At 37.7% G+C, this 18,911-nt stretch overlaps 1 protein-coding gene across 1 annotated transcript in view; it reads right to left on the bottom strand.

The window, feature by feature from the left end:
* Nucleotides 1–1,215: 1,215 nt before the first annotated feature.
* The window catches only part of RPGR (retinitis pigmentosa GTPase regulator), a 47,115-nt gene continuing 29,419 nt past the window's right edge, over nt 1,216–18,911 (bottom strand). Inside the window, exons 8-14 of the mRNA XM_075774300.1 lie at nt 14,328–14,483; nt 13,593–13,717; nt 12,275–12,457; nt 10,750–10,915; nt 9,306–9,412; nt 7,486–7,551; nt 1,216–6,448 (exon numbers count right to left, since the gene is read on the bottom strand). Of these exons, the coding sequence (XP_075630415.1) occupies nt 3,977–6,448; nt 7,486–7,551; nt 9,306–9,412; nt 10,750–10,915; nt 12,275–12,457; nt 13,593–13,717; nt 14,328–14,483 (3,275 nt within the window). The 3' untranslated portion in view covers nt 1,216–3,976. The remainder of the gene's footprint in view (nt 6,449–7,485; nt 7,552–9,305; nt 9,413–10,749; nt 10,916–12,274; nt 12,458–13,592; nt 13,718–14,327; nt 14,484–18,911) is intronic.

Genomic DNA, 18,911 nt, shown 5'->3' with positions numbered 1-18,911 from the left:
TGAGAGTGTGCAGGGGAATTCAAACTTCTGAGATTAACAGGTGCTTAGAAATTTGCAGGTACTTACTAACATTTTATGGATGTCTAGTGTTGTTGTTCCCTGCTGTATTGTCACTCTTATCTTGAACATGTAGTTGGCTGATTGCTGTTTAACTGTTACTAATAAATCAATAAACCACCTCCAACTTGATTTGATTTAAACCACATAGCTGAAGAGTTTTTTCCATGTGTCAGTCATGAGGGAATAAATCACGAAGAGGGAATAAATGCTCTTTTTTCTAATACAAGAATACAGAGATATCAAATGAAGGTACCAAAAGACAGAGTCAAGACAAAAAAAGGACTTACTTCTTCAAACATTGTGTAAAGTCATCTAAGAACTATTTGCCAAAACATGTACTGGATGCTAAATGGGTTAAAAACTGATTGAAAGAAATTCATGGGAAAAAATGGCTATTAAATACAATAGATACATTTTCTGAACTACAGATTATTGAATATACTGAATATATTCGGTATACTGAATGATTACACAGGAGAAGTAACACTACATGCTTGCTCTGATTCTGGGATATTTTGCCAGGCATTCACCAGTAGCTACTGGTAGGAAAAAAGATATTGGACTAGACCTTTGGTCTGAGCAGTTATCTGTTGTTTCTCTCTCTATTGAAGGATTTTTTTTCTCTACTAAAAACTAGTTCAGGATTACTTCTGCCATGTTGCTTAAGTACTGCACATAAATCTTTTTGTATCCCATAATAAATACCAAAGACACACTGAATTTCCACAAAACCACAAGTACCAAACTTTATAAACCAGTATGAGTCAAACTAAATAAAATTCCACTCGTTACGCTAATGGAGTTCCAAAGTCCCCCCAAAGCCCAGAAACATTGGCACAGTGTACAATTTATGTAACGATTCTGTGGAAAACCCTTAGAAGTGCTGGAGTAATGTTCTGCTTTTCCCGTACCACAGGAATGATCCACAAAACAATATAAAATCAGTTCTCAAGTCAATGAATTTTTATCCAGACAAAACAAAGAAGAGGAGATGCCCATAACCTGGCTTCCTTTACTCTCCTGGGAAGCCTTATACTATCAGCACACGTTAAGAGAGGAACAACAAATGGCCCCCATTTGCCTAAGGATTTAGATTAAAAGCTACAGCCAAGCAATACATGAGACCCATTCCTATGCGGAACTGGAAATCGCTTGCTTCAAAGTCCTCTCCCTTTTCCTCCTCTCTCTAGCAAATATTTTTCATAAGAAATAACAGATTTTTTCACAGCACAGTTTTCTTCCAAAGCTGAACTTTAGAATCACAAATAAGTAGACATCATATCCAAGAAACACAGTTTTAGGACTATAAAAAAACCTTTTCAATATTACTCTAAGCTAAATCACAGCAACATCTAATCTTTCCTAAGCAAGATATAATAACACAGCTCAACTCCACTTCAAAAGCAAGTATTTTCAGAGCAGTTCAGTGATACGCAGCACTTCTGCAAAATAACCGAGGACTCCATTGCGAGCTGTTTTCTTGGGAACTGCAATTAACTGTTAAAATACTCCACTCTATCAGAATATGAGGATACTTACCCTTTTCCAAAGACTTACACATGCTGATGTCAAGACCATGTATTCTAGAAAATCTCAGAGCTTGAAATAAATTTCACAGGGAGACAATACTGTCACCGGACTAACTTTTTGTTACAGTGAGGGCATACGGCAAGTGACTGAAAGTGATCTTACCTTCACATGCGGTATATGGAAGAGGTGACTGAGGTAAGAAAGATCGAACTGGACTAGAATCTACTGGCAATATCTATTAATCTATCACCATCTTTTTAGAAAATAAATTCTGGAGACATTGTGTCAAAGATAGTTTAATGCCAGTATCTTACAAAACAACATTAAAAATATTTTTAAATCTCAACGTAAGTATTGATTCTATTCACATTTTTATTGAATGACATTTATTCATTTTGATTCCTTTCTCCTCCTGTCCTCATTTTCAAATAGGATTTAAACAGTCATTTTTCCAGAGAATGTCAATACAAGATCCGTTTAAAAAAGTTTCTTGGACCACCCACAGTATTTAAGTAGTAATGCTGATTGATGAGTTCCTATCCCTTCTTTTGCCAGTTTGACCACTAATAGTTGAAACAGTAATGCAGTACCTTACAAAGTCACAAAAATAATTTGCAGGGGTTTTTTTGTGTATTTTAAGGAAACTCCAGAAGTATTAACATACTTTGTCTTTTCCAAAAAGAATTTAGCCTTTCATGCCATTGTCTCTACTATTCCATCTGGACTCTTGGTTTATTACATCATCGTCTTTTTGGAGATCACAGATGTGATTTTCAGGAGAGAAAAACACTTCTCCAATGAAGAGAAGCTGAGGCTCTGATCCTGAAAACATATATACACTTCATACCGCAACCCAGAATGCTTCCCTCCTTGAGAACCTTAGATGACTAATGTAATGTAGTCTTTTGTAGGCAGATATTGAATCTTTTGTTTACTGCACAGTATACACAAGTAAAAAATGTTTTACAGGTGTGTATTTTCAAATTCTTAATTATGTCTAGTCACTAAATGTGATAGTCAAAAATTATGCCTAAACAGATGCATTCTGACTCTAATGCAATCTAGGCCAGATTCTGAGACTTGTATTACCCTTTTTGCACATAACTGTGTGCTGACGCCAAAATAACAAGTCGACCTTAAGGCCTTCAAAAAAGCCCAGGCCATCATTTACCCACGCTTCTATTGCCATTAACCTCCCATCTGCTGACCCATGTAAATTTGGCAACTTGCCCTTTCTTTAATTTATGCTGAGTACTCAAATGTTTTACCAGTATATGTATGAACAGAAGAAAAGTAGGGGGAATGAATATGGAGTGATACTAAAATTTAAAAATATGTATCTTTGATGATTTACTGACACTCTTTTCATATAAGTGTGCTGGTTTTGGCTGGGATGGAGTTAGTTTTCTGCATAGTAGCTGGTATGGGGCTGTGTTTTGGATTTGTGCAGAGAACAGTGTTGGTAGCACAGGGATGTTTTTGTTATCCCTGAGCAGTGCTCACACAGAGCCAAGGCCTTTGCTGCTTCTCACCCCACCCCACCAGTGAGCAGGCTGGGGGTGCACAAGGAGTTGGGAGGGGACACAGCCGGGACAGCTGACCCCAACTGACCCAAGGGATATTCCATACCATATGACGTCATGCTCAGCCTGTAAAGCTGGAGGAAGAAGAAGGAAGGGGGGGACGTTCAGAGTGATGGCATTTGTCTTCCCAAGTCCCCGTTAGGCGTGATGGAGCCCTGCTTTCCTGGGGATGGCTGAACACCTGCCTGCCCATGGGAAGTGGGGAATGAATTCCTTGCTTTGCTTTGCTGGTGTGCGCGGCTTTTGCTTTACCTATTAAACTGACTTTATCTCAACCCATGAGTTTTCTCACTTTTATCCTTCCAATTCTCTCGCCTGTCCCCTTGGTGGGGAGGAGTGAGAGAGTGGCTGCGTGGGGCTTAGTTGCTGTCTGGGGTTAAACCACGACAATAAGGCACATCATTAACAAGTAAGCTATCCTGCAACTAAAACTGACGCATTACCTTAAGAAATCTGATTCAAAGGCAAAGAAGATTACACTGTTACAATGTATAATTCATGTTGTCAGCATGACATTATAATTTAATTAACAGGCAAACATATTTTGCCTCCTCAGCAATTACTTTTTAAAATCTGTGTCATACATGATAAAGATGATTGTGTAAATGACTTTATCAACAATTTATATAAAAGCTTCCCAAATCTGAACATTTTCTTCAGACCTTTTCAAGAAATTGGCACTTAAAGTATATGCATAATAATACATTTTGACTACATTAAAAAAATATTAAGTAATAAAAATCAATCTGCCATATTTCCAAAGTTTCCTGAATAGGCTTAAAATGCATCTCCAATAGTCTATGCTACTTTAGTGTTAAATAATGAGGTAGCACATTGTTCCAAAATTGTTCTGAATTATGTAAACCATTTGCTACATGTTGTTTGGATTTCATTTTTTGTTTAGAGCTGTTTGGTAAAGCAGTACTTTCCATCTTCCCTGGCCTCCTGGTTTTGCTCTTCTTTTGTGGAAGCTTATTACTATCAGGTTTTCTTTTACCTTTTGCTTTTTCCTCTTCCTCTTGTTCTTCCTCCTCTCCTTCATCCTCTTCTTCCTCCTCTCCCACATCCCCTTCCTCCTCTTCTCCTTCTTCTCTCTCTTCCTCTTCCCCTTCGTGTTCCTCCTCTCCCTCTTCCCCTTTTTCTTCTCCCTCTTCCCCTTCTTCTTCTCCCTTTTCCCCTTCTTCTTCCTCCCCTCCCTCCTCCTCCCCTCTCTCTTCCTCTTCTTCCTCCACTCCCTCTTCTCCCTCTTCTTCCTCCACTTCTTCTCCCTCTCCTTCTTCCACTCCTTCTTCTCCCTCTCCTTCTTCCACTCCCTCTTCTCCCTCTCCTTCTTCCGCTCCCTCTTCTCCTCCTTCTTCCGCTCCCTCTTCTCCCTCTTCTTCATCCACTCCCTCTTCTTCTTCCTCCCCTTCTCCCTCATCTTCTTCCACCTCTTCTCTCTCTTCTTCTTCCTCCCCTTCTCCCTCATCTTCTTCCACCTCTTGTCCCTCTTCTTCATCTTCTCCTTCTTCTTCCCCTTCCTCTTCTTCATTTTCCCACTCCTCTTCCTCGTTTTCATCTTCTTCCCCCTCTTCCCCTTTTGCTTCTGCCTCTGCTCCTTCCTCTCCCTCCTCCCCATCCTCTCTTTCCTCTTTCATTTCATCCTCCCCTTCTTCTCCTTCTTCTTCCACTCCATACTCTCCCACCTCCTTAGGCCTATTGGCATCTTCCTCTTCCCGTTCTTCTTCAGATACCTCATCTTCTTCCCTTCCTGCCAATGATTCTTCTAACTCCTCCTCTTCACCTTCTTTGTCTTTTTCATTCTCCCTTTCTTTGTTTCCTTCATTTTCTTTTTCATCTTCTCCTTCCTCTTCTGCCTCTATCTCTTTTTCTTCCTCCCCCTCTCTATCTTCACCTCCTTCCTCATTCTCATCTCTTCCCTCACTTTTAACCTGTTCCTCCTTTTCTTTTTCAGTGTCTTCCTCTTTCACATACTCCTCCTCCTCCATATCCTTGTCTTCTCCCTCACTCAGCATTTCTTCTTCCTCCATCAACCTGCCTTCCTCATCTCCTTGCTCTTTGCCATCTTCCTGATTAATCTCTTCAATCTCTTCTGCACCCTCATTCTGATCATCTTGTTCAGCCTGTGATTTCTCTCTTTCATTTTCTTCCTCGTTATCTTTTTCTTCTTCGTCTTCATCTTGTTCTACTGAACCTTCATATCTGTCTTTTTTAACCTCACTCTCTTCTTTCTTCCCTAGTTCACCTTCACTGTCAACTGTTTCATCTAGTTTTTCACTTTCACCCTTTTCACTGCCTTCACTCTCCTGCTCTTGAATAGATGCCTCCTCATTCTTAATTTCTAACAGCCTGTCTTCATCAGATTTGGCTTCAGAGTTTGTTTCTTCCTCATTCAGACTTTTTATATCAGTCTCTTCTACACATTCTTTCTCGCTGTTTGTAGCTTCCTCAGTCTCATTGTCTTCTTTTTCTAAGTCCAAATCTTCCACGTTTTCTACTGTTTTCATTGCCTTCTGGACCTCTCTGCCTTCATAGTAGTCCTCTTCTTTTTCCCTACTCTTACGTCCATATTTTGCAAGATCACGACTGCTTTCCTCAGATGAAGATGATGACATAGTTACAGCTATTTGTTTTAAAAATTGATCCTTTTTTTTAAAAACCTTTTGCTTGTCACTACTTTCTTTTTCTCTGATGCATATTCTTTCACATTTATCAGATTTTTCAACAACATCCTCTATTTTGTTTCGGCTTTCTACTGCTTCTTGACTTCCTTGCTTTACAGGATTGTATTCTTGTACAATTAATGGATCAGTCTTGGGCCTGGGTGCAGAAGGAAGTACATCTATTTTAAGGGATTGCTTTGATTTAACAGCTTTTGACTTTTTATTGGAAGAATTTGTTTTTTCAGTCAGAACTTGTTTTTCAGCGGGAAGATTATAAGGTACCTCCTCTCTGACAAATTCAGGATTTTCCACATATTCTTTTTCCCTTTTCACTAATCTGCATTTGTCCCTAGTAATTTGTTGAACATCACTTTTGAAAGTACTAACACTTTGTGCATTCTCAGATTTACCTTTCGTTGTATTTTTTTTGGCCACAGGCTTCCCTACAAAGGCACTGTTTTTTTCTAAATCTTGTCCTGGTGATTCTGAAAGTGAAGACTGCTTTTGTAAAGACCCAGAGTCTAATTTTGAGCCCTCCTTCATGAAATCAGAATCCTTGTTTTTCAGCCCACCCTTACCATCTCTTTTCAGTTTCACATTTTTTTTGTTCTTCTATTCCACATGAGAAGCAGAAAATTAAAGAGAAAGAAGGAAAGCATTAAGAACAAATGACAGCAAAAGAAAAAGGTTACAAAAACATCTGAACAAGAAAAGAAACAATTTGTATGAGGGGTCTGAAAGACAGCATAAAAGGTAGTCTTTCACATGAAATGAATTTACAAGTGCACATATTAGAAGAAGGAAACATTCTGTTGATGATAAATGTACTACTACTCCTTTTTCACTATCCAAGCACACAAAGTGAATGCAAGAAGAACTGTGCAGCCAGTATCTGTCCCATAAGCGAGAGCACATGCAAGTGTGAGGCTGTATGAACAGAAGGAAAGAACTGCAGTTCTCTTACACCTTCCTCCATCTTTCCCCTTAGGAAATCATCTGATGCACTCACTGTTATACTTTTTCTAAGAAGTCTGAAAATCTGTTGTCCTTCTGCTTTAAATTTTATGCTTATTAAACAAATTCTGTAGAATATTTTTTAAAATATAAAATTATAATGAAATATACCAAAATACTGAAATGCTGGGATCACTTTAGGAGTGAAATAGAAAGATAATACAAAAGTATTTTAATTTCATAATTAAAACCAGTATTATTGCTCCTTTAAATATACTCCATGGTGAATTTCTGTAAATAAAATATTTACTTACATTGTGTCCCAAAAGTCAATTAAAATATTTCAATATCAACAAACCAGTAGAAATGTGTGTTATCAGCATAAGTTACAAAGTATATATGATAGTCTTTTGTTCTTTAAACTGGTGAAGTATTATATGCTCTCATCTCCAACTATGCTGGCTATGGGGAATTCTATGTGCGTGCACAAACTCCCTCTGACTTCTGTCAGCTTCTTAGAATTTTACCTCGTGGATATTGAGAAAATTAGCAGGAGGAGGCCTATAAAATTTGCTTAGCTTTTTTAAAACTCAAAGCAAAACAATGAAGTACAAGGATAAAGAATTACAGAACATTTAAACATCAGTATTAAGTATACATGGGTGTGTATATATATATATAATTAGTTACAGTACCTTTTGTTTCTGGAGTGGTGATAACTGTAAGGACTGGTCACTGGGATTCAATTTCATTGCATGTGTCTGCAAAGAATAAAATCTCTATTAAAAAAAATAAAATATAACTAGTAGTGAAAGCAGCATCAACGCCCAGTTCTACTAAACAGAGCTATTATAAGTTATATGAACATTTTAATATCCTTGCACAGTCAGGTTGAGACAAATCTATATGATCATTCGACTCACCTATTTCACTTCCACTCCCTCTAAACTGTCTGTAGAGACTGAAAGGTACACGCCCTCTCTTAGAGCCCGCAAGCACATTTTAGATCCACCTTCCACTCACCGTGAAGCTGTGGCTACAAATGTTAACAACACCTTACTCTCTTAGCATCACACCCTTCAACTTAACATTCAGTTTGATACCACAGCCTTGAAAGAACATGATCAAGGAAACGTTATACAGCCAAAATTTTCATTGGAATCTAATGCCTTTATCTCTTCTACATAAAGCAAAAAAAGAAAAGGCAAGGCAATGTAGAATACCACGAGGCTGGCAAGTATAGTCAGATTTTGGTCATTCCTTCCCTTATACGCCAAATAATAAGATAATGTTCTCTGCTGCTGTTTGTTAACTGCTTATGGTTTCTGACTCCCAAGAATATGTATCATCAATATGATATTAAAGGGTTTTCCTCCTCTTGTCACACTTGTCAATAAGATGTATGTTGCCACAGTTTAGAAAAATTGAAACAACTGTGCTGTAACAGATTACTCTCATTCAGATTCAAGAAGAGCAATCATTTTTCTTTGTATTTTGACAAGTTTGCCTGACAGACTTTTTTGAAATTTACTGTTTCATTCTGACAAATGTTTTAAAATTGATTCACAATGGGTACAAGAAAAAAAGGAGAAGGAAGTCTAATACAAAAAGTGTGCAATATATTATAAATAATGCCTCAATAAATTAATGAAGGTCATGTTGTGCATCATATCTAAAACCATTTTTTTCCTTGTATATGAAAACAAAGTTTTATAACTGTTAAATAAATGGTATGGACAAACAGATTGTTAAATTACTAAGTACTGCTAAGTACAAACAAGTAATAATTCCTGTAAAATGTGCAATCCCTCCAGCATAACTGACAACATATCCTGAGCTGAGTCCACACTAAGTTGCTCATTTGTTTCCATTCCACTGAAGTTAAAAAAAGACAAAAAGCAACTCTCTTTCCAGTGCACTGTGTTAAGGCCAGGACATTGCCCTGTCTGCTGAGAGAGAGAACAAAATGTTTTGAAAAGGTGCACAAGTGATATGGTGAACATATTTTTTAAATTAAAAAAACCCACAGGAACTTGCTTGGGGATCACCAAAAAATCAAAATGTCTGCATTTTGGTCTTCCCTTTATATGATCCACCTGTACTAAAAAAGCTCTTCTAGGAACAGGAAAAGACAGCTCTTTGCTTCATTTCCTGAAGTTCTCTCTCTTGGAAATCATCAAGATGAGGATGGTCAGAGATAGAGATCACTATGTAGTATCCTTTCCTTTCTGATATTTTCATATATATATGCTAAAGCATGCAGAGGGGCTGTGCTACTTGGACTGCTTCAATCTCATACTACGTTACTTGGAAAATGAAAACAAACTTTAGCACTGGATAATGACGATATGAAATGCATGCTCATTTAACAGTACGTCAGTATTTCTTGATGCCACATATGATGTTCTGGGCTAGCCAGGAGTTCTGTACTAGAACTTGAAACATGACTTAGCTGCTTTGTTCTTCCCCTGCATAAAAATGACTGAATCACAGATTTATTAGTGGAATATATTACCATATTTAGGATGTCACTTGTATCTCCAAGGTTTCTGTCATTATTTTCATCATCTGAATCTTCTTCTGCAGAGCCTTCACCAGGTTTATCTTTTTGATGATTCTTTTCTTTAAGGTAAAATAGGGGGAGGTAAACAAATACCATAGGAAAAAGCAATATATAGCAAACAGAACACTCCACTCTTGTAAAACAGAGATTATCTCTATTTTGCTGACATAGCAGTGAAGTCCTGAGAGTCCTCATTCCCCCAGCCTAAGATACAGCAGAAACACTTCCACCCCCTTTTCGTCAGCATTAACACTAGAGGTCGCTCAGCAATCTGACCTTAGTGCACTGTAGATCTGACCATTTTTGCAGGTTTTCAAAGCATAAATATTACATGGAGCAAAGCTTCTTTTGGATAATATCTTTAATAATAGCGTACCAATTAGACTAAATTAGCTGCAGTCATATTATCTACATTGCACATTATCTGTGTAATGGATGGAGAGACAGTGAGTTTAACTTCAATGCAGCATCATTAAAATGTACCTACATCATTTTCAGGTTCACATCAAGTTCATCAGGTATATGACTACTTTCATATGGCACAAAACCTGAGGTTTTAGGCCTCAGAAGACTCCAAAGGCAATTGGAATTTCACTGCGTTGCTTTCCTGGAACCAGAAATGCTAATGGACGTGCTGGCAGCTTTACAAATAATCATCTTAATTCTAACTGAATTAATTACTTTCAAATTGGATTTAACTGTCCAATAAATCTGAGCTAACTTTTACACAGATGCACTGCATTTTGTACTCTTCAGAATTGCTCTGCCCAGGAAATCACTCATGCTCAGGAACCCAGATGAAGTCCAGAACTGCTCTAGAGAATCTGTGCAAACGTCCAGCACTGTATCAGTATCATTGTTATCCAGGCTTCTGTATTAGCTGGAATATTGCAAATCCTTGTTATCTTAGGTAACGGAGTGAAGAGTACTTTTGCATTTCCAAGTGAAGAAGAAAGCTCCCACAAGAATTAGTAGAGCTCTTTTCTTATCCAAGGTCTGTTGTAGACCTCCCTGTCTCTTTATGACTGTTCCTAATCAATATTTTTTCTGTAATTCTCTTTTTTGTGAAAATGGAGAAAGTGTTACTAATCTTATGGTATTTTTGTGAAGTCATATTTCTACAGGCTCGAGGAACCTCTGGTACAATTCAGAAGTTGTTTTTCTTTCACTCAACCCTCCTCTAAATATTTAACCCTGTTTTCCAAATATGAACCAAATGTGAGGCAATTTCTCGTACGCACTTCTCAACTTTCACGTCTGTATTCTGCTAGACCTTCTTGAGGTAAGACTGAGCTTAAACCTTCTTTCATGCTCAAACTGAGCATTTGTTTATGAATGATCAGAGTCAAATTACATAATTCTCAGAAAACAGAAACAAAATGTGGGGACACTTCACCTTTTTCATGGTGTCTATCCTTCATAGGTTCAGCTTTAGGAAGACTTCTTGCAGAAAAACAAAGTGGGCTAGTGTTGCTTGTCACAGGCAATGAAGATCTTAGGAAGCCTTCTCCCAGTGGAGGCAGGGTTCGTGCCATTCGAATAAACTGTTCTGGTGACTTTTCCTTTAGAAGATTAAGAACAAAATATTGAGAATAAGAGTAGAAGAATAAAATGCAAGCAACCTCTCATACTTAACAGTGGCACTTTCCTTTAGCTGATAATACAGTGTTGTAACATTGTATGCAAAGCATAAACAAAATTTCTTGAATATTTTAATTATTTATACAAAGTGGAAAGATACAGTGGGATATTTTAGGTAGTTTCTACACAATAATCTCAAGCAGTCTTAAAATATAGACAAAGGAGCGAGTCCAGAGGAGGGCTGTGAAGATGATCAGAGGGCTGGAGCACCTCTCCTATGAGGACAGGCTGAGAGAGTTGGGGTTGCTCAGCCTGGAGAAGAGAAGGCTCCAAGGAGACCTTCTAGCAGCCTTCCAGTACCTAAAGGGGGCCTACAGGAAAGCTGGAGAGGGACTCTTTATCAGGGAATGTAGTGAAAGGACAAGGGGCAATGGCCTTAACCTGAAAGAGTGGAGATTTAGATTAGATATCAGGAAGAAATTCTTTACTGTGAGGGTGGTGAGGCACTGGAACAGGTTGCCCAGAGAACGTGCGGATGCCCCATCCCTGGAAGCGTTCAAGGCCAGGTTGGATGGGGCTTTGGGCAACCTGGTCTAGTGGAGGATGTCCCTGCCCATGGCAGGGGGCTTGGAACTAGATGGGCTTTAAGGTCCCTTTCAACCCAAACTGTTCTATGATTCTAAGTTTTTATGATAAAAATAATTTTGATTTTTATTTAAAATGAAAATACTAGTTTCTCAAATAACATTGAGTTACTTAATCCATAGCATCAATATATTTTTACAAAATAAATGTGGTTTTGTGGTACAGTTAGTTTTCAGACAGGTAAGTGAAATGATCCAACTCATTGTGCTGCTAAAGAAATCACATGGAATGTGTAGTGGAGATAAAGGGGAAGAAACTACTATTTTTAGTAGCTACAGGGTCTTAGGATCATTTTAAGCCTATTGTGAAACTTTCACCTTTGACATTTTATAAACTATGAACTTGTTTAATCTACTGAAGGACTCAAAGGGAACACCGGAGAGTCAGGTTCTTTCTTTTAATATTTCTAAGATATTTTTAAAGATAAAAGGAACATTTAAGAATTAAAAAAATACAAAACCAATTTGAGTGTTTCTCATACAAATAAACAAGTAAAATCTGACCAATACCTATCTTTTACCTCCATCAATTTTGGCACCAGATTAGATATTCATTCTTCTTTTTTAATACATTAAAATGAAAGACACATTTTCAGGAGATATATTTAGCTGCTGGGTATATGCTTTGATTTTAGTTTAAAAAGTTATGTTGTTTCCTAAAACAAGTATGGCAACTCTAAACAGCTCTGAATTTACCCTCTCTCGACGTCGCATGCGTGCAGATGTTAGTTGTAAGGTGTTTGTTAGTAGTGAGTCTCCATTCATTTTAGAGATAGTAGTAGTCAAACGGCTCTCATATAAATCTTCTAAGACTATTTCTTCAGATCCTTTAGGTCTTGGAGCAGCAAAAACTAGCATGTGACAACCACCACAAGCAACCTATGGCACCAAAAAAAGGTCTGCTTATTTCATTTGTAAATATCAATACAAGGATCTGATTTTCTTACAAGCATCTCTAGGGACTTAGATTATAAGAAAAACATAATAAAAGAGTCATTAAATTGCTTCAAATTTAGCTCCTAATGACAATAGCAAGATAAAAATACATAATTACAATTATTAATAGTTAGTGATCTATGTTCATTTCTTCTTACTTAAATACAACGTACTTGAACAGAGCAAAAGATAGCTCTATCAAATTATTGACACAGAAAAAAGCAAAGACATGTCCACTGATTTTGAAGGGATTGGAGCTAATTATTTTGATGCAAGTCAAAATGTGGGCAATATTGATAACTTCAGTGATAAAATACCTAGATATTTTATCACAAAATCCACAAAATGTAATGCAAAGTCCTACGCCCACCAATAGACAAAGTATAATTACATAAAGATCAGAGGTTTCACTTTCTAAAAAGTTTACCACTTCTGATAAAACTTCCTGAAACTCTAAATCCAGTAAACAAACAGAAATGAGCCACAGACTTTTGTCCCAAATTTTGCTCAATCCTGAGTCATGTTTGCATTTTTGATGCTGGCAATTCTGTGGTATTTATTTCTTAAACACCTCAGGAAATATATGAAAACAATGATCTTCAAAGAAAACAGTATTTCACCTTTCTCATCCCATTTGGATTCAAAAAGGCAAGTCCTCAAATTTTCTTAAGATTTAACAAATATCCCACTGTACAAATAATAGTTAAAATTAAAAAGATGTCACTCTGGTGTTTTCAGAACAGATTTTAGTTTCTCCCCTACTGCCAACAATCTAAAAGCAACAAATATTTAATTTTATAGGCTACTACCAGCTCTAAGGACCAAAACACTATAGCATAACACTACTGAACAAAGCCCTAAAAAGCAGTCTATATGTGTAGTCCAAGTCAAGTACATTCCAAACTAAATGAACAGCATGATAAGTAAATATACTTTCCTTTTTCTTTCAACTTGTCTTGCCCACTAATTAAATGTTGTAGAAAAAAATAATTCTATAATGAGATTTCAACTCCCATTAATAACGTTTCATAAAAATATAAACATTTTGATGTCTAAGAAGCATGAACAAAAGTTTTACCAAAAGGACCGTGAACCTCAAGAAATTATAACACAGAGTGGGATCAAACTGATTTGTAAAATTTTCTTCTCCAAGTCCTAACTTGCCATGTCGCCCATCTCCAAAAGTAAACATGAGGCCATTCTCTGTATATAGAAAAAAAAGGAAGGATGTTATTAATAACAAAGATTCAGTACAAAACCAGGACAAAACCATTACAAACAAAGTAACAGGCCCTGCAAGTAAGGAATATTTTAATTTATAAGCACTATTATAATTTATAAGCAATATATTGAGGATGACAGAGCCCTGGAACAGGCTGCCCAGAGAGGTTGTGGAGTCTCCTTCTCTGGACAGATTCAAAACCTGCCTGGACGCGATCCTGTGCAACCTGCTCTAGGTGATCCTGCTCTAGCAGGGGGGTTGGACTACACGATCTCCACAGGTCCCTTCCAACTCCTACCATTCTGTGATTCTGTGATTTCTCTTTCAAAAGCAAAACCTGAACAACTATTTTCAGATTTTCAACTGATGAATAAGATCAAAAAGTATATATTTTTTTCAGACAAAATACTGCTGGAGATTAGAGTTAGTCTAGACAATTTTGGGAAAAAAACCAATCAACAAAAACCCACTAAGATTGAAACTGTATAGCAAAACAAAGGCTTCTAAACAAGAATACTTGTTAGCACGGCATGATTATTTTACAATATAATGGTCACTGGAAGTGTGTTTCAGAATTTTTCACTTACATACCTGCAATTACAGCAGTATGATTTTCCCCACATGTAATGTTACATATTTTATGCCTCCTCAAGTGTTTCACAGACTTTGGTACTGAAGTTTCAAAAATAAAAGTACCATGTCCCAGCTGTCCATATTGTCCAAGTCCAAAAGTATATACATCTGTCTCTGAAAATGTACAGGTAAAGTTAAAACAAATACGCTGACATATATATTATAACCTGTTTTTTATTAGCTGAGTGAAAATCAAATGACATCAGCATCAAAAAGTAATGTTTTATCAATTAAAAAATGTACCAACTAATCAATTAAATGTATCAATTAATAACAAAATAAAACAAAATAAAAAACAGGCAATGAAGCACTAAAACATATACAGAAAAGAATTTTGAATGGTTCAATATGCAATGTGGTTTTTAACATAACTGCAAAATAATCCACTGATCACATGTACACAAAATATCTGCTAGCAAAAATTTATGGGAATTTACATACTGCAATTAATTCCAGACCACAAAGTTTACATATATGTGCATTTTCATGTATGATAGTCTCATCTTAATTTCTGGTGACCTGCATGTACAGTGTCTGACCCTAAATTTAATAGACTAGGCCTCTTTAAACCAATACTAATTTGTAAGAAGAGACTGGAACAATAACAGAATAGGTTTCAGTATTCTGTTCGGCTACCAAATCAGCCCTGCATTAAATATAGAGAATACTATAATTGTGTTATCTTGTGACAGAATAATCATCTTTCCACATTTATATTTTGTCCATTTAATGGATTGTCTGTGCCAGGAAAAAGAATGAGAGCTTCTCCAAAGCAATAAAGATTCTTGGTGTGTCCATCCCTGGCACTCCATCACAACAGGGGAAGACTACGAAGCTTGGAAATCTTGATGAGATCATGCTTGAAAAGGGAAATTCAAAGACTAAGTGGTTTTTTGGGAAAAGGAGAAGTTTTCCTGGAATTTCATTCCCTGCCCTTTTTCCTTCTGCATGCAGGCAACAAAGGAAAAGCTAGAGAAGTACCAGTTAAAACTTGAAAGATTGTTATGAAACCCTGTGAAAGATTGAGAAGGACAAAAAATATTCTATGTCAAGCAAAAAGAACTGAGACTGGGAGCAATATATCATTACATCATTGTCATGAACATGGTGCAGGGAGCATGCCTGCTCCTGCTGCACAGATGCCATCCGGTCAAAAATCTCACCAACTTCTAAAGCAAGAGAGGAATGGGTATCCACAGCCAAACGTGTGGAGCAACAATTCATGGAGAATCTTTGCTTTTTGAGCACTTCTTTGTGTCAAAGAAACAAGGTCACTAGAATAGCAAAGTAAGTTTCAGTGCCACAAAAGTAGTTTATACTGTGCGACCAAATTCTCGAGCAGCCACAAACTGGAGAAATATTAAAACCAAATTCTATTACCATTCTCCCAAACTAATCCTTCACTACTGTCAGGGAAAGAGAAAGCAGAGAAAAGACCAGAGTCCATATTACTGCCACAGTACACTTACTAACTTATATTGAACTTTCTGATTTCAGAACCATGATGAAATACTGTAACACTACATATGGAAATGTTCTTTCTAGGAAAGGGTTTCCGTTTCTACCCCTTTTAAATTGTTCCATATCAACATGTCATGAATTCACACCATAAAAAAACCCCAATCGTTTCACACTTTTTCAGATTGTAGATAAAAGAACTGAGTGAAGCTGGGTTTTTTTACTAAAATGTAATAGTAAAGCTCCCTCTGCTGGAAATTTCAGTGAAAGAAAGCAGCATTTCTGTAACATTTAGAGTTTCTGCATAAGAATCAAGAAACTACTCCTGAAGACAGGAACTTTCTCTAAGTGAACCAAAGTCTCATTTTCATTTTAATAAATGGCTTTCTCAGGAGGGCTTATTCCATAAATTCTCTTTGGAAGTGCTACAATATTTGTCTTAACATTTCTTTGGAAACTGGCAGATCTTGTAACTTTCAAATTATATGGTTATATCTGATTAACAAATATTTTGAGTGAGTTTTTTCACATTATCTTTAATCCTAGCTTGGAACGTGCAATGCCCTTTGCATTCGTGTTTAGAGGGAGATGTTCTCAAATGCTAACTTTAAAAGTACGGGGAACTATTGTCTTTCCTCTGTTTCTACTGACAATGAGGAGAAGGGGCCAATCCAAAACCAGGTTAGAGTCCCTTTAAGACGAATGATTTCTTTTACTGACCCTGTAGACTAGGGGCACCTAAATTTTGCTCCTCCTGCTTATTGGTCAATTATCAAGGCACAGGAAGACAACTTGCAGCTTTCTTAAATGATTCACCACTCTGGTGCAGAAGTGAGGCCCTCACCTCAGGAATAATCTCATTTAGCAGAAATGAAGTATTTCCTCCAATCTGTCTTTACAAATACATGGAAAGAGAAGTCTATGGCAAAGCAACCTCACCATTAGTGATAAAATGGCAGAGGTGAATTTCATCATTCTGAACTTTGAATTTGCCTACAGCATGAATCCAAAAGGGGACACTGCCTCACTGTCACCTTCTTCTGACTGTCCTCAGTCCCAGTAAGGATATGGTTGGATGACGTAAATGAAACGCACTGCCAGTAAACGGGTAGATCCTCTCTCTTTAGTTCCCACTTGCAGTGTCTGCTGTCCACCCAGCTACGTGCTGAGCCAGCTCAGCTCAGCAAGCCAGGTTTGGGGGGTTTTTTTGCTGATATAGTTTCCTGTGGAATGGTCAAGATAGCACCAGAGTGGTACAAGGGGAGAGGAAAGACATATGGCCAGAGCAGCACGAGGGAAGCAGCACTGCCTCCAATGCATCAGTGAATCAGGAGGAAGGCTCAGCCATATTAACAGCACCCAGAGGAAACTGAACAAAAGCCCTGCCTTGGCGTCGAGGAGGGAAGAGCAGCCCATGAGAAGGGGCCTTGAAGGATGAAGAGAAATGGTTTCAGAGCTTGCACAGAAGCCAAGTGACCTCCAGCACTGGAGTGCTGGGATTGCTTCCTATTTACTTCCTACATTTTCTTTTTTGGATGGACAGGCATATTTCCTTGTAACTGTCTATCTTCCACCTTCGCAGGCATCTTCTGGAATATATAACAGCTCTTTAACCTCCAGAACCATTGTCATTATAAATAAAATAGTCCTAGGCAAAAATCTATATACCTTTCAGATTTTTTTTTACACATGCTATTTGCTGAAAGAACTGAGGTAACTCCAAGTGTGTTTTTAAGATTCATGCATTCCCTGCTATGTATTTAAGTCTGTAGACAAAGTTAAAAATCCACAGAAGAAAACCAGAAACAGACAGGTATGCTTACATATCTCCACACAGATTAATTTCCCTTGAACATCATAATAATAATAATAATTATTATTATTATTACTACTACTATTATGTCAATGGGCTATTCATTCTTACTATAGCTTTATTTTTAAACAGTTTATGCTAAAAAATGTTACTGGAAAAATAAGCTGTCGATACAACCCTCAGTTTTACCAGAGCTAGTAATTGGATTTGGGGATTTCAGTATAAATAGTATACAGACTGAAGAATTTGGAGGGCAGAGCCACCCTGCAGGAAGACCTGCATAGGCTGGAAGGGTCAGGTAACAAGAACCTTATGAAGTTCAACAAGGACAAGCGTAAGGTCTTGCACCTGTGAAAACATAATCCAGGAGTGCAGCACAGGCTGGGATCTACTTGGCTGGGGAGCAGCTGTGTGGAGAGAGACCTGGGGGTCCCAGGGGACAACAAGCTCAATATGAGTTAACAGAGTGCTGCTGCTACAGCAAAGAAAGCCAACAGGATGCTAGGTTACATCAAAAAGGACATCACCAGCAGAGATAAAGAAGTCATTATCCCACTCTACTCAGCGCTGGTCAGGCCACACTTGGAATATTGTGTTCAGTTTCGGTCCCCGCTACGCAAAAAAGACATGAACAGGCTGGAGAGGGTCCAGAGAAGGGCCACAGAAATGATCAAAGGACTGGGAAGCCTGCCATATGAGGAAAGGCTGAGAGAACTGGGTTTGTTCAGCCTTGAGAAAAGGCGGCTATGGAGAGACCTCATCATCACGTTCCAATACTTAAAGGGTGGCTACAAAGAAGATGGAGACTCCCTTCTTACAAGGAGTCACATGGAAAAGATGAGGGGTAATGAGTGCAAGTTATTTCTGGGGAGATTCCAACTGACACAAGAGGAAAATTTTTCACAATGAGAACAAATTGCTGTTGGAATGATCTCCCCAGGGAAGTGGTGGACTCCCCAACATTGGACCCAGGGTGCTGGGCCATCTTGTCTAGACGGAGCTTTTGCCAAGAAAGGTTGGACCAGATGATCCTTGAGGTCCCTTCCAACCTGGTATTCTATGATTCTAAGAAGAATGGTTTGAAAAATCTAGATAATTCTATATGGTTTGAACAGTCAGTTCTTTCATGAAAAGGCAGAGCTTTTTCATCCTTTTCATTCTCTGTCAAAAGGGTATCTTGACTTTCTTTTCTTTTTAAAAGACCTTGAGATAGAAGATGAAAAATCCAACATTTTACATACTAACGCACTTATGTGCTGTATTTTTATGTC

This window comes from Balearica regulorum, chromosome 1 (assembly GCF_011004875.1).
Source record: "Balearica regulorum gibbericeps isolate bBalReg1 chromosome 1, bBalReg1.pri, whole genome shotgun sequence".
Taxonomy (NCBI): Eukaryota; Metazoa; Chordata; class Aves; order Gruiformes; family Gruidae; genus Balearica; species Balearica regulorum.
Note: the sequence above shows the minus strand (reverse complement) of the source record. Positions and strands in the feature narration are given on the sequence as shown.